The sequence below is a fragment of the Hibiscus syriacus genome, unplaced genomic scaffold (assembly GCF_006381635.1).
Source record: "Hibiscus syriacus cultivar Baekdansim isolate YM2019G1 unplaced genomic scaffold, ASM638163v2 tig00111745_pilon, whole genome shotgun sequence".
Lineage (NCBI taxonomy): Eukaryota > Viridiplantae > Streptophyta > Magnoliopsida > Malvales > Malvaceae > Hibiscus > Hibiscus syriacus.
The window spans coordinates 111,378-128,069 of record NW_024063168.1 but is presented as its reverse complement, the minus strand read 5'-3'; the positions used below and the strand labels follow the sequence as shown (position 1 = coordinate 128,069).

Genomic DNA, 16,692 nt, shown 5'->3' with positions numbered 1-16,692 from the left:
AAAACAACTATGAATAAAGATATATATAAATAAAATGCATAGCATAAAGGAAATAATAACAATACAAAAGAAAATGGAAGACTTTAAGAAACAATAATAAAGTGAAATTTATCAAATAATAAATTTACATAACATGTAATAATAACGATAAAGAAATAATATAAATAATAATAACAATAATAACGGAAAAAGAATAATAAGAAAATGAAAATAGTATAAAAAAGAAAAATAGTAGAAAAACATATATGTATATATATAAATATAGGATATATAAATATAGGATATAAAATAGATAATATAAGTATATATATATATACAATACTAATTATATAAATCTATATATAGTCAAATTAATAAAACGTGATATGCATATATATTTATATAAATAAAATAACATATGTAAATAAATAAATAAAAATTAAAAAAAAAGAATTGAAATTTAATAACCAAATTGAAGTTCGTCGGGATTAAATTGAAAAGGAAGGAAAATATAGTGGCCAAATTAGAAAGAAAATTCAATGTGAAAATTAAATTTTGGGTCCAAACGAGGTCTTTTGAAATAGAAAGGGACCGAAACGCGATTTACCCTTCTTATAACGAAAACACGCAGGTCGTATGGCATTGGGTCGGGTCGATGGATCGAATCTGGGCTTACTATATAACTTAAAAAAACAAAAAAAAACCTTTATTTGTTTCATTTTGAAAACCAGAGTCATCCCCTTCTCCCATTTTCTCTATAATGTTATTGAGTCTCCAAGAACAGGGGTCGTGCGCCACCGCCTCGCCGCCGCTCATCGGCGGTGATCCACCACAAAACCCGCCGTTTTTAAAAATCATTCTCTTTCCACAGTCCAAAAATCCAAGTGGTTTTTCAAAAATCGGCTTAAAAAAACGCAGATCTAGGAAATAAGCTTCGAAAAATAAAGGTCTCACTCTGTTCATCGGCCAAAAAAATGTTTTTTGGGGTCGTTTCCAAGCTGAATCTCCTGCAATATTCAACATGCAAAAGTGAAAGAATCGAAAAAACGAAGGTAAAAGGATGCTACCTTTTTATTTCTCCTCAAACTCGTTACAAATGCTTCGAGATTACAATCTATTTACTCGTATTACGTATGGTAATTTCGTGTCAACCATCTCTGGTATCTCTCTGTGTTTCGTGTGATTTTCTTGTGGCTTTGTGTGCGTGTAATCGTGTTTCTTTCGCGTACCCCCTTTGTGCTCAGTTTACATCCATTTATAAGTAAAAAAAAAATCCTATTTTTAGGCTATATTGAGCGTTTGATTCCGAGTATAACACTGATGCTTGTTGTTTGTGCGTGCGCCGGGGGTTGCTGGACTGTTGGAGGAGAGTGACGTGCGGCCGTGAAACACGGAGAGGAAGGCGTGAGGCGTGAGACTCTCGACCATGGGTGATGACTCCATGCGGCGCTGGTGAGCAGATGGGGCTAGGGTTTCCAACCAACCCTAATCTAAATCAAGTTATGGGATCGGGGTGCACTGTTAGGTTGTATTTTTTATTTGTATTTGGGCCTAAGGCCTGATCCTGTAAATAAAATAATAAATAAATTAGTATATAATATAATCAATCATATATTATATATAATATATTTTATAATAAAATGATTATGGACGAAAAATGTGTGTATACAATATGATGATTTAAAATTTTAAAGAAAGTGTTTAAAATTTTAAAGAAAGAGTGTCTCAATTGTTCTCCTTTATCCGTGTCGAATGGATTCTCTAAGTTAATTAAAAATCTTATAAATTACTATTATACGTAGTTTTCATTATTGAATTGATCTTACTGGTTGATAAACACTAGAACTCAATTAGAAGTTGTTAATAGTTATAGTTAAGTGGAAATGTTTCTATAGAAATTAATCTCGAAGTTAACTCTAAATTTAGGGTTTAAAAGCGGTTAAAAGAGATTATTAAGTTTATAAAAAGATCCATCAATTGAATAAGCCATACCTTTTAACTTTTCTAATAAACCCTCCACCTTTTAACTTAGGATAAAGTACGTAAATAATCCCCATGATTATAGAGCTTAACTATAGAACATTATTTTATTGAGTATTTGATTATTAAAAGTTACAAAACGTCAACTCGGCTATTCATATGTTCTAAACTCGTCATTTTGTATATTCAATCCATTGTTTAATTTTTAGATAATTCGGTTCAAATATTAAAAAAAAGTCGAATAATCGAATAGGATACATATCAATGAAAGTGTAATTTGAGATTATTCAAAAATCCCAAAAAAAATAGCTCTGAGTTCTAGGCCCAATCCCCAAGCGCCCCACGCGCCACTGCCCTAGTACCGCCCCAATGCCCCTAACCAGCCAGTTTTTATTTTTTATATTTCAAATTTCAAATTATTTGTTTTTTAAAGCTTATAAATATTTTTTTAAAATTATTTAAGTATGTTTCGATAAATATATAATAGAAGTATAGAATATATTGTATAAAATTATAAAATATTAAATTTTAAGTTAAATTATTTATTTATTTATTTTTGAACAGGAATTGCCAATCTTATTGCATGTAAAGGAAGTGTCAAACACCCAGAAGAAGTTCAACAGACTAACAAACAAAAGCAAAATAGCTAACGAGCAAAAACAAAGCCAAAACAAAAATTAAAACCCAATAACTAAAGGAAAAAACGATTGGCACTTCAAATCATTACTGAAGAAGTAGAAAAAAAATGTGATACACTCAGTTACAAGGAACCAAATAAAAAACTCGAGCCTTTAATAGGTTTCTGCTTCCCAATGATGTCTCATCTTCCAACGCATGCGTTGTTGTATTGCCACTGTGATGTGTGAAACAGGAAGAGCACAAGCGAAGACAAGTTGCATGACCCTTTATCTCATCCATTATAACACTACTTTCTGAGAGATCAGTCTTCGGTGATCGCAATTTATCAATGACCGATTTAGAATCACCTTCGACTATGATATCCGCAAAACCCAAATCAATAGCAAACAAGACCGCGTGGAGAGCAGCGATGGCTTCTTCCAAGAAACCAAAGGTAATTTTTTGCACACATCTTCTGCTCGCTCATAAAATAAACCCACAATTATCTCTAATAACAATTGTTGTGCATGCCTTGTATAAACCGTGCATCAAAATTAATTTTGACTGTTGGAGCTTTCCACCAGACAAGGATGAGCTGTTGCGGACCATAAATAATTCTATTTGTATTCTCAAAATCATTGCACTAAGTCTTAACAAGGGTAAGCACATCCTCCTTCCTGTGTCTCTTGCCTTGATGACGCTGTAAATTTCTCGCATACCATAAAGCCCAAATGGCTACAAGAATCTCAACATGTTTATTTACTGAATATTTCAAAAATAAAAAATTCAACCAGGCTATAAAATCATCTGCTAAATTAAGACCGAACCACGAATACTGTAAATCAGACCATGCTAATTGCGCTATAACACAATCACGTATGATATGCAGTCCATTCTCAGCATATGTATTGCATCGCGGACAAATGGGATTATTAACAACTCAATTTTCGTACAAACATTGTAAGGATGGGATGCAATTAAGAATGAATCGCCATACCTGTAATATGATTTTTCTTTGACAAAAACTAGCCCAAATGTGTTTAAACACGACTTTCATTGTCGGCGACACACTCCCCTCCTCCAATAACAGCCTATATCCACTACGAACACTAAAAATCCCCGATTTCTCTCCACCCTAAATTTTTTATCGTGTTGACTATAAACAGAGAGTGGAATGTCTAGTACTAGCTCTACTTCCACATCGTTGAAAATTTATCTAATAAGCTGCTCCTTCCATTTCATAATGCTATCATCAATTAAATCCGAAACATTTTCTACCGTATCGTCCCTTGATGATTCAACAAATCTCGGCTAACTTAGAGGGATCCAAAAATCATTCCAGATAGAGATCATCCTCCTCGATCCCATATTTCAACGTAAGTCTTTCTCAAGCAGCCCTTTGCGCTACAGATACTCCTCCAAATGTATGAAGGAGCCCAACCAAGGTGAGGGGATTAAAAATCACCTGTTGGGAAATATTTTGCCTTCAATAGTCTTGCAAACTGCGATGGTGGATTTTGAAACAACCGTCAACTTTGTTTTGCAAGTAGGACGATATTAAATTTTTATACATCTTGAAACCCAAGTCATTCATTTTCCTTAAGTTTACATAAATCTTTCCATTGACACATGTATTCCGCATTTTTCAACAGATTTTTGCCACCATAACCGAGCCATGATTCATTCCAGCTCCATACACAAACATTTCGGCAACAAGAAACACGACATGGCATACAAAGGGATCGCCTAAAGAACGGACTTAATAAACACTTCTTTACCTCCCTGTGAAAGGGCTCTGATGCACCACCCCTAACTCTAATCTGAAATCTATCTTGAAGATAAACAAATGCCACTTTTTTTTATTTATGCCAACTATGGTCGGTAACCCCAGATATTTTTCTAGGTTCAAAGTACTGAGACTCTCATTATACATCGAACATCCCCTCTGTTTTCTTCAATTACATTTGAGCTAAAAAAGAGAGTCGGCTTATCAAAATTGATTGCTTGACCTGAATACTCTCCATATACACGAAGAATCTCCTTGATTTGAACGACTACAGTTGTCACTGCCTCTCTAAAGATTAGATTGTCATCTGCAAAGAATAGGTGAGAAATCGACTGAGCAAATCTATTAATACGAACACCCTAAAACAAACCCAGATCAATAGAAAAACGATGCAAGGAAGATAAGCCTTCACTACAAATTACAAATAATTATGGACTGAGGGGATCTCTCTGTCTCAAACCTCATTATGGACTAAAAGAAGCATCGGGCACCCAATTTAGAACAACTGAGTATGTAACATAACATAAACAATTTCTTATCATTTGCACTTAATGAGCGAAAAAAACCATTTTCTCCATTACTTCCCACAAGAAACACCACTCCACTCTGTCATAGGCCTTGCTCATGTCAAGTTTCAATGAGAAATATCCCTTTTTGCCCTCCCTTTTGTGTATAAACAAATGAAGTAATTCATAGGTTATGACTATATTATCTGTAATCAGATGCCCCGATACAAAAGCACTATGAGTTTCGTCAATACATGAATGTAAAGAGCTCTGCATTCTCTTAACCAACATCTTAGACACAATCTTGTAGAGGATATTACAGAGACTAATAGGACGAAAATGAGCCATTTTTGTTGGATTAAATATCTTTGGTAACAATACAATGTGATTATTGTTTATAGTTCTCATATCAAAACGTTACCCCAGAAGACTAATGTAAAAATCAGCAACTTCACCACCTATCAAATAACAAAATCGTTGATAAAACAACTCACTAAGTCTATCCTCACCCACTGCCTTAAGTGGGCTTATCAATTTCACCGTTTGCGAAACTTCTTCAATTGTAAAAGGTCGAAGCAACTCAATATTCATGTCAGTCGTAATGCTAGTGGCTATTCCATTCATAATTCTATCATCCATCAGCCTCACATTGGATGTGAATAAAGTCAAGAAATAATCTCTAGCAACATCTCCTATTCCAACCTCTGTATCAATAATTAAACCATCATCCATTTCGAGGGCTATTATTTTATTCTTACGTCGTATATTGGAAGAAAAATGATGAAAGAAAGTAGTGTTGTTATCACCAAACCTTAGCCAATTCACCCTGGCACGTTGTTCCCAGTACAATTCAGATTTGTCCAACTCGAGATTAAGTTGCAATTTTATGTTTATTATTTCACCCAATACCTTGTATGTTGGTTCTAATTCAACCATGGCCTTCAATTTCATCTTAAGAACAGTAGCAGTGAAACACCTCTTTTTACATATCCCTTTGAACCACTCATCAAGACTATAACTCACGAAATTGAGCCTTTCCGACAAACAACCAATATACTTATTCCATAATTGTTGTACTTCGTCCTCACAAGAGTTTTCCAACATCCAAGAAGCCTCAAACCTGAAATGACACCTACAGAGCATACCACCATGAACAACCGTTTCTAGTAACAAGGGACAGTGTGATCCGATAAAAAATGGTTAAGGTGTCTTAATTCATAGTATGGGAAAAGAGTCTTTCACGTAATATTTGCCAAACCCCAATCCAAACATTCTCTAATATTATTTTCTGCCGTGCGACCTCTCTCCCAAGTAAACTAGGTGCCCGTGTACCCAACATCCATAAGATTACAACAATCTAAAGCCTCACGAAAATTAGCCATTTGTATTTCATTACGAACGAGGCCAAATTCCTTTTCAAATGTGAACAAAATTTCATTAAAGTACCCAATGATTAACCAAGAGGTATTTTGGTTATCATCGAGTTGTCGTAGAAGATCCCATGACTCTCGACGACGATTCTCCTCTGGTGCCCCGTAAAACCCAATACACTGCCACTGGAATCCGTCTGTATCAGTTATAAAAACATTAATGTGCGACCTAGAAAAAGATCTCAAAACAACATCACAAGTGTGCTTCCACGCAAAACATAGCCCTCCATTAGAGCCTTATGAATCCACTTATATTTCATTTACAAAACCCCATGACTTTCGTACCTTCTTCATCCATAAACCTTGTAACTTTGTTTATATAAAGAAAACAACCTGAGGATTAATGTCTCATAGATCCTTCCGGAGACGTTGAACAGTCCGGGTCATCCCCAACCTCCAGATATTCCAACTCAAAAGTTTCATTATGCCCGCTAGCCTGATCATTCAGGCCTGTCGATATAACTTCACCTCCAGCATTTAATTCTACAACACCAGACGAGGCTGCTGGACCGTTTCTATGTCGCTTTACATATTCTGCATGTAAATGCTATTCTCCTCATCCACCGCCACCATTGTGACATCCCCAATATGTTCTCCTCTCCTACCACATTAGCTGCCGGGAAAGATCGAGACACCCAAGATTTTATTTGCTCTTTGGCACCTAAGCCCTGATATAAAATCTGATTAGGATTAGCCACCCTAGATGCCCCGACTTCTCCATTCCCCTGTTCCTCACACAACCATGGGCTCGTAGTAATCCCCCTCATTCGTGGAACAACACGAATTGAATCATCCCACAACAGCGCCTGATCCTTCTTATCATGCATAATTCGAAGTGGGTAATATTTTTCACCATGCCCTAATTTACCACACCTAAAACAAAATAATATCAATTGTTCATACTGAAATTGAGTATAAGTGAAGGACTCGTTTCGCAACACAATCTTTTTCCTTCTCTTTAAAGGTTTCCGAGTATCCAACAGAATTCTTACCCCAATGCTCCCTTTATACTCAACGCATAAGTGAAGAATTATACTCTTAGTTTTTCGTACTGAAATTGAGCATAAGTGAAGGACCCAACGCAATAGCCGCAGAATTATACTCAACAAATTTACCAATAAAATTCCCAAATTGTTGTGCAACATGTTCAGAAAAATACCCAACCGGTAGGTAATTGATTATAATCCAAAACGCACCCCAATTTAGCTTCACCGTCATCGAATCTTCCCCATGTTTCATCCTGTGCATGACTAAGAGATGAGAATTAAAGTGTCATGGACCATCCATTTCTATTCGATTCACGCCATCCTCATGGAATAACCGAAATAAAAATCTACTATCACCCAATTCAGTGATAGAAATCCCCCAATTGGTTGCCAACTATTCGCTAAAGTCACTCTCATTGCCTGAAAATTCACCATGCTCGCCGACAAGAAACATCCCACAAAATAATGATCAAAAGAAATAAAAGTGAGAGATGGCGATGAAACTAGGACCAGACTAACCTTCTCCTCTTCACCCAGGGTCAAATCCTCTAAATCACGCAGAATTTCCCCCATGTCAAACCTACAAACACAGAAATCAGACTTAAACAACTGATAAAACATAATTTTAAGTGATCCAAATTTTGGATCGAATAATAATATCCTTATCAAAAAATGCATACCCCTAGTTTGAACATAGAGCTATTTTAGCTTCACCTCTTGAAGAATAAAGAACATTTATATATTTTGTACGATAAAACGATATAAGAGAGAATTTATCCTCTTTTACTGTCACTATTTGGGTCATAATAAACATATTTTATTAGTCTACTAACTGCTTAAGGGTTCTAAATCAAATTTATGAAGATTAGACATTTTTCGATAAAACAAACATTATATTTTACGGATCAAATATATATTTAGGAGGTCAAAAAATAATAAAGTGAAAAGTCTAGGATTCAACAATTGTCGAAAACAGTGGTTAACGATGATCGATGATGAAAATCGACAGTGACCGATGATGGTGATGAGCGGTGATCAATAGTGAGAACTTTGATTGGATTCACGGATCAAATATATATTTTATCTAAAGATTAATAATTAAATTAATATTTTATCTAAAATTTAAGTTAAAATTAGTATTTTGTTTAAAACTTAAAGATCAAGTTAAAATTTATCCATTTTTACTAACATGTCCTATCTTCAAACTAATTGAAGTTAACGACTCAGCGACAAAATCGAAAATAAAATGGCCAAAAACGTAATTTTTGAAAATGGATGACCAAAATAAGACATACCAAAAACGAAATGAACAAATCCTGTGATTTACTCTTAATATTTTGGAAAGAAAAAGAAAAAGCCGTTTAGAAAACTCTCCCCCCCCCCCAAAATAAAGGCAAAAAGAAAGCCCAACCCCATTAATTGAATTAGGCTGCACCGAAACTGTCCGTTTGCCGCTCTACTAGGGGTGTAAATGAGTCGAGTCGAGTTCGAGTACTGTTGAGCTCGACTCGATTCGAAAACTTTGAAATGAAGTTCGACTCGATTCGAAAACTCGCGAGCTTAAAATTTTCAAACTCGAACTCGAAATCCTAAACTGAAGCTCGTGAGCAGCTCGAAAAGGCTCGAAATAAAAAAAATTATTAAACTTAACTCGATTGAAGCCTCAAACTCAAACTCGAACATAAACCTTAAATACAAAAAATCTTATTGTATTTTGTTTTATAAAAAAATCAATACATAAATATTAATATTATTAATAATTTATTTCTAAAAAAATAAAATCTTAATATATTATATTTTCGAGTTGCTCACGAGCTTTTTGAGTCGAATATCGAATAGCTCGTTTCGGCTCGTTAAGAACTCGAGTCGAGCTCGAGCTCAAGTCGAGTCCATTCGATCCGAGTATTTATCGAACTTTGATCGAATCAATCTCAAATAACTCACAATCTATCTCGTCTCATTTTCATTCCTACGCCCTACTGACTACTAATAATCTTCTCTAACAAAAACAAAAAACAATGAGTAGCAGAAGCCCTAGTCATCTCATCTCCCCTTCCGATCTGTCCCTCTACTAAACCCTTCAAATCTAAGCCGTCCATTTCAACACTTTACTTTCAGGGCAAACTTCGTCTGCGCCCGCGCCCACCTTTCTCGAGAACCAAACAGATTGGCTCATCTCCCTTAATCGCCTTGCTTCATTTCACCCCTAACTGTTTATTTCCCAGGTATTTGCATTTTATAATCAGTATTTTCATTGGTCTTCTTTAAGTTTCTGAGGAATTCGGCATCAGTTTATTGGTTTCTATTGTAGAGTAAACATGAACTTGAAGCATTCAGTTTTTAGGAAAACAATCAATAATTTATCAAAAATCAATGCAAAACCAGATTCTGTTAAGTCCAAGGGTTTGTCAACCATTTCAGCCGCAATATCTCCATCCCTCCATCCAGTAAGTAGCGGTCAAAGCTATGCTTATCTTCAAAACCCTAAAAACCATATACCCACTTGCCCTTTTCTTAGATATATTCACTCAACCCGAGAAACTAGGCTAAGTTATGCTGGTGTTGAAGCAAAACTTGTGTCTAATGACTCTGATGATGAGGAGGATGGAACTGTGAACGAGTTCTTATCTCGATTCATTTGGATAATGAGAGGGAAGTTAACTGAAGTATACACGGATTGTAATAAGGAGACAATTGATGGGATGCTTTTAGTTATTGTGGAGAAGGTTGTGGAAGAGATGGAGAAGGGTGGTATTAAGCAGATGGTCGGTTCGACAGTGGGGATGCCGTCGCAGGAATTTAGTGAAGATTTATGGAGGACTGTATGGGAAGTGAGTAATATGGTGTTGGAGGATATGGAGAAGGCGAGGAAGAAGGAGAAGATGAAACTGTTTTTGCAATCGGATGAAGTGAAAGAAATGTGTAGGTTTGCGGGTGAAGTTGGGATTCGTGGGGATTTGTTGAGGGAACTTCGATTCAAATGGGCAAAAGAGAAGATGGAGGAGAAAGATTTTTATGAGAGTTTGGAACGGTTTAGGCATAAAAAGCAAGAGAAGGTTGGAAATGTTTTAGATAAACATGCTGTTGCAACAGAGGATAAACCAAAGGTTGCATCTCTTCCGAAAAGAAAGGGAAATATTAAGTATAAGATATACGGACTTGATATGTCGGATCCTAAGTGGGCTGAAGTGGCTGATAAAATCCATGAGAGGGAGGAAATGATTTGGCCTAAGGAACCAAAGCCAATATCTGGGAAGTGTAAATTGGTCTTGGAAAAAATCCTTTCATTAAAAAAGGAGGATGATCCTTCACAGCTTTTGGCTGAATGGATAGAACTTCTGCAACCAACTCGTGTTGACTGGATCAATTTGCTTGAAAAGTTGGAACAACAAAATCCCGACGTACACTTGAAGGTATAGTTTTTCTCTTGTCCGGCCCGTGCCTTCACAATAACTTGCTTGATACTTTCCTGTTATTACATAATTTATAAGTCTTATTATCGATTATCGGTATTGAGTTTTTGTTTTTCTATGCAAGTTTGTGATATATTATAATATATGTGTGCGCAAGTTCATAGCTATGTGTTATTGTTGAAACACTTTTATCTGCTCATAACAGCTAGAGAATCGGGCCTAATACCGTAAGTTCTTTCCTTCTGAATTCCTCTTTATTATTACACTCCATCATTGATATTGTTGTGCTTTTCATATTGATCGTTTTAATAATATTTTTATTTTGAAAATTATCAAGTGGCGGTATTAGTTGAGTTTTGCGCTTAATGGAAAGGGTCCAGTGAATTTGGTTTCTAGGCATATGCATTTCTATTTCACGTTTCATAAATTATATGTATATTTTTAATCAAAATTTCTCTAATTTTAGGCTGTATTTAATCGGAAGTGTTTTCTATTCTTGATCTATTTGAATAAGACATTTAAAGATGAGCATTTGCGTTGTAAAATGTGAGTTGACCAACAAATTCTGAACTTGTTATTATGATGTTGAATATTCATAGATTGCAGAACTGGTCCTGCGTGAAGAATCTTTCCAAACAAGTGCTAGTGACTATACCAAACTGATTGATGCATATGCTAAAGAGACTGATGTAGAAGGTGCCGAGAGAATCCTTAGGAAGATGGTTGAAAGTGGCAAAATGCCTGATAGTTTAACTGCCACAATTCTTGTTCACATGTATAGCAAGGTGGGTAATGTTGACCGTGCTAAAGAAGCGTTTGAAAGCTTGAGGAGCTATGGCTTCCTGCCGGATATGAAGATCTACAGCTCAATGATAACGGCATACATTAATGCTGGTGAACCTCGACGTGGTCAGTCTTTGCTTAAAGAGATGGAAACAAGAGACATCAAACCTTCGGAGGAGATTCACATGGCTTTACTCCGGTCTTTTGCTCACAGTGGTGATTGTATGGGAGCTGTTCAAATTGCGAATACCATGCAGTTTTCCAGATTCCAACTTAATAAAGAGTATTTTTCACTACTTGTTGAGGCACATGGGAAAGGTGGTGATCCTGATCAAGCTAGGAGCAACTTTGACAACATGATAAAACATGGCCACAAACCAGATGACAAGTGCACTGCCAACATGATCGCAGCATATGAGAAGAAAAATTTATTGGAGAAGGGCTTAGACCTTCTCATGCAGCTGGAGAAGGATGGTTTCGAACCCGGGATAGCAACATATTCTGTTCTCCTGGATTGGTTTGGCAAATTGGAACTGGTTGATGAGGTCGAACAACTATTGGGCAAGATTGCGGAACTTGGTGAAGTTCCTCCTCTAAAGGTCCATGTAAGCCTCTGTGATATGTACTCGAGGGCTGGAATCGAGAAAAAAGCTCTTCAGGCTCTTGGAGTTTTGGAAGCTAGGAAGGATGAATTGGGTCCCCATGAGTTTGAGAGAACTATAAATGCACTTGTTGCTGGCGGATTTGTGCACGATGCTCGAAGGATACATGGGATAATGGAGGCGAAGGGCTTTAAGGTATCGGAGCAATTGAAGATGGCCTTAATGGCATCTCAGACTTTCAGCCAGAGAAGAAGACCCTCAAATAGATAACCTAGTCGTTAGAATCCTTTGCTTGCAAGAGATGAATAAGATGGTTAGCTAAATTTCCCAGTACACCCAGTAGCAAGTGGGTATGTAATTGATGAACTAGTGAGATAAAGCTCTGATTGTTTGTTTGTCAACCTAATTTCTTTTGAGGCATTGAACATGGCTTTCATTTTTTTTTATTGATCTACTGTTGCAATGCATTGCACAATTTTCGACGTTATTGATTTATACATTTAAAAAAAAAGTAATTTTAGTAGTAATCTCCTTTGATGAAGCTGTTGAGTCGGTTCAATTCTCCATTTTGTTGTTCCACCACAGCCCGGACAACGTCTACTATAGAAACCATGCCCACTAGTCTCCCATCTATCACCGGAACATGCCGTATGTGATTGTCTGGTTGCCAAATCAAAGTGAAACTGAGTTGATATGCTCGAATAAGTCTAAAATACAATCGATTAATATAAGGTTAAAAAAATAAATCGGTTGTAACGGAAAAATATTACATTAGAATAAACTTATTAAGAGGGTTACTTTTTAGAACAAATTGGGTAATATTTTATTTTGAAACCGAAAATATTACGTTCTCCGTAACAAATCATAAAACTTGCGTAATTATTGAAGAAATTTTCGGTTGTAACTGAAATTAATACCATTTGTATAACTTTTAGAGAAGAAAACTACCATTTAAGGTCAAAACTTACTACAATATAACATTTTAAGTTAAAATTTATCGTAAATTAACTTTAGGTTAAGCCGTTGTATAACAAAACTACAAGACATTCTCTCATAAATTACCATCCAATACACAAACCTTACCTGTCATAAGTTGCATTGCTTGAAGAATGCTTGTATCAGATTTCACCGTGATTAGCTTCTCCTGTTTCACAAATGCCAGGTCTAATGGTAGCAAAAACACCAATAAAGAAAAAAAAGTGTTTGGAAAGAGAGAAAATACCTCATTGGTCATGATTTCCCCCACTCTCGTGTATTTTGGCGATCTTCCTTGCCCAATGATCTTCCTCAGGTAGTCTACCAAGTTAAGACGATAATTATATTCATACTGAAACTCCTTGTTATGCTAATTATTTGTTTTACCTCTTTCAGTGATGATCCCTGCAATATGTTGTTGATCTCCCGGTTTTAACACCACCAATGACCCAATGTTGTGTTGTGCCATCTGCAAAACTTGCTTCCTTTTAATAACAATATTCCACAGCAGAGCAGAGGGTGGTAGTTGTAATGGATGCATGGTACTTACATTCTTCATGGCATCATCGACATTGTCATTGATGCGACACGAAATCCATGACCCGACGGTCGCTTCACCTTTTGTCATCAACACATCTGCTACCGTCATGTTCTCTAATCCCTTCTCTTCCATTTCCATGGATTGAGAAGACATCATGGTTTTACTGCTACTAGTGCCTCCTGAATGCCTTATAATTGCTACCTTAATCCTTTCCTGCCAGCATGATCTTAGTCCTTGGATCAGCCCTTGCATTATGTTGCCACTGTAAACCAATGATCAGTTACAAACATACATACATACATATAACTTTTAAAAGTGTATATATATGTTTTACGTTGTAATTCAGAATTGCATACCTTAGAAAAGAAAAGCAGCTTCTATCGGTACTATGGAAGTTGCCTTTGACAATTGACAATGAAGCTGATGGCCCTTTCTATCCAAGAATACTGCCTTGAAGTTTCTTAAATTTAAGGAAAGGAATTCTTGCTTGATTAACTAGACAAAGGAAAACCGAAACCTTGCTCTGCTTTTGCTTTTTCCGGGAAGGTTCTTTTCCTTGCTTCCATGGAATTAAAGCATGAAACCAACAATACATGTTGAACGGATCTCTACGCTTGTTTACATTGCAGTATTATTGTTATTAGATGTAATTGAGGTTTCAATCCTTCTGCTATTCTGAAATCCAAGATTCGATCCCTCTACTTATAATTCAGCATAATCTGATCCCTCTGTTAGTATATACCAAATCCCAATTGATATAAATGTTTACTGCTGACTTTAAAATGAAATTTTCTTATAATAAAATACATGCCATCACGTTAGCCATAGTTGTTTTGCTTATAACATTATAAGAGCAAATGGATCAAATTATGACAAATTTAAGTAGAAGAATTCAATCTCAAATTTTAGGTTTGTAGAGGAATTAAAACCATAATTAGGCCAAATTATGACAAATAAGGCTATGTTGATCTTATCCTTAAAGATGCTCGTGAGAGAAACATGACTCACGTGGGTGGAACTGTGATTTATGCCTGTAAGAAAAGAATAACAGAGATATGGAACGTAAGTAACTATGCCTATGAAGGCAACAATGAACAAACACCAGATGCTATCCCTTTCAGACAAGACAAGATACAAGCTTACTTTAAGAATCCAGAATGTTTCATAAAAATGATATGCCCTTTTGTAATAGCAGGAAGAAAGTTACATTCCAAGGCATCAGACTCAAACCTATATATGCATACCCCACACCATATGGAGTTTTATCATCCTCAAACACCATCCATCTTGATTCTCATTCATTGTTTTCTCTTCTTTCTTTCCGATTTCTTGCTATCATACATGGGAGAGCAGAGGCAATTTCTCTGTTTTCGACTCTCGTGGCTGTCATCAGCTGCGGCTGCCCGTCCTGTAGCTGCTGCACATCCTGCAGCTCAAACTGAAACCCCTTCCCAGCCGAAGATTACGATCCCTGTCCAACAACCACCATTTCGGCCTGCAGGGACTGTCCCAAAACAGACCCCTCCGACCCATGCTCAAGCACCCACCCGAAAGAAAGAACCTCAGCCGGTATCAGCATCTCGTGGAGCAATTCAAACTCTGGACACCTCGCAAACCCGAACACCGTCTTGGGTACCCAGACAAGCAAGGGCTGTCTCGGTCCCTCCATCTCGCATTGTTTCCCAGCCACAATCAACAGAACAGACAGTCTCCAAGCAACGATCTTCATCCCATTTGACATCTCCGCCAACAGGCCAAACATCTCCGCAGTCTTCTTCTCCATCACATTGAGCCAATCAAGTGAAAACATTGTCTCCACCAAATAAATCTCCAACAACTGAGACGAAAAAAAGTTGCACCAATTACTGGCACAACTACAGAAACACCTTCAGCATCATTAAAGCCGAAAGGAAGGGCAGAAAGGAAGACGGATGCGGAAGAATGCAGGAAAGAAACAGCAAAGGCTTCAACTCATGAAGAGCCCAAGTAGAGAACAGTTACTAAACTCCTTGCTGCAGCAAATGATGGTGAGATGAAAACCAGAGAGCAGTTAGAGGCTGCCCCGGAGATAGGAAAACGGCACCAGCAAAAGCAGGAAGGAATTGGAACAAAGAAGAGATTGACAACACCAAGCACTGATGAAAAACAAATGAAAACTATGCTGAATCCAAAAAATGAGAGCACACCAAATAAAGCTCATCAAAAGCATGCCTCTTCAAATTGGAAACAAGTTCCCTTGCATGACGAGATAAGGGAAGATATTTCTAAGTTTGTTCATAAAACTCACCACAGGGCAGCCACAGCTGCCTACAGAACAACAATCGATCAGTGTTCTAACCCTTGCAGGTGAGGATAGAGGAGCGTCTTTTCACTTGGGTTCAGAATCAAGCAAAAAGTGTGGATTAGTGCACATTCACCGGGGTCATAAGATCAACCCAGATGACAGCCCTGATGCTACCACTGATGGAGAAGGAAGCTCGAGGGGAAGGACGCCTAAGGATTCAGCAACCAAAGAAAATCCAGCATCAAGAGCATATGTCAATAATAACATACAAAGCATCGATAATTCAATTGTGTCTGAAAGTTCAGTGAATGCACAAAATTCAGGTGTTCATCTTGAACTTTTACACAATTTAGCAGAATTAATCAAGTCCAGTACAAAGGCAGAGCATACTGAACCACGCAAGGCTGAATTTAATATTACATCAGCGGAGAAGCTTACACGTGAGCCTACAGCAAGAAGAAGATGCCTCAGAGCTCTTTTTGCAGAATCAAGTGACTCAGACCCAGATAATCCCATAAAGCCTCGAAGACATGGTTGCCGCTACAGCTGTGAGGGGAAGAACAAACAAAAGGAGAAAGGGTTCTATGGTAACATAAATTGCAACTCTGTAATAAATACTTACCAGTTTGCAGACAGCATAGGCAAACAAGATATAGAGAATGACTATTATACACACAATAAAGATGTTATATTGTCCATAATCAAGCTCCAGACCCATAGTGCCTTCTGTATTTTCATGATTTATTGGATATTTCGTAATATTAAATAAATATAAAGGCTGCAGAATGTGATGAAGCTATATGCTCAGA

At 36.8% G+C, this 16,692-nt stretch overlaps 3 protein-coding genes and 1 pseudogene across 3 annotated transcripts; 3 read left to right on the top strand and 1 right to left on the bottom strand.

The window, feature by feature from the left end:
* The first annotated feature begins 9,407 nt into the window (after positions 1 to 9,407).
* LOC120169106 lies at positions 9,408 to 12,526 on the top strand. The gene is made up of 2 exons (XM_039177325.1): positions 9,408 to 10,698; positions 11,298 to 12,526. The coding sequence occupies exons 1-2, from the start codon at positions 9,604 to 9,606 to the stop codon at positions 12,351 to 12,353; spliced, it is 2,151 nt and encodes a 716-aa protein (XP_039033256.1). The 5' UTR covers positions 9,408 to 9,603; the 3' UTR covers positions 12,354 to 12,526.
* Positions 12,527 to 12,600: 74 nt separating this feature from the next.
* LOC120169109 (CBS domain-containing protein CBSX3, mitochondrial-like) lies at positions 12,601 to 14,169 on the bottom strand. Its single transcript, XM_039177329.1, has 6 exons — positions 13,956 to 14,169; positions 13,609 to 13,861; positions 13,446 to 13,527; positions 13,306 to 13,379; positions 13,167 to 13,227; positions 12,601 to 12,743 (listed from the first exon to the last, which is right to left on the bottom strand). The coding sequence occupies exons 2-6, from the start codon at positions 13,849 to 13,851 to the stop codon at positions 12,601 to 12,603; spliced, it is 603 nt and encodes a 200-aa protein (XP_039033260.1). The 5' UTR covers positions 13,852 to 13,861; positions 13,956 to 14,169.
* A 523-nt stretch (positions 14,170 to 14,692) lies between these two features.
* LOC120169108 lies at positions 14,693 to 15,406 on the top strand. Its single transcript, XM_039177328.1, has one exon. It carries the CDS (start codon positions 14,770 to 14,772, stop codon positions 15,388 to 15,390), a length of 621 nt encoding a protein of 206 aa, XP_039033259.1. The 5' UTR covers positions 14,693 to 14,769; the 3' UTR covers positions 15,391 to 15,406.
* Positions 15,407 to 15,594: 188 nt separating this feature from the next.
* Positions 15,595 to 16,652, top strand: LOC120169037 (annotated as a pseudogene).
* The last annotated feature ends 40 nt before the right edge of the window (positions 16,653 to 16,692 follow it).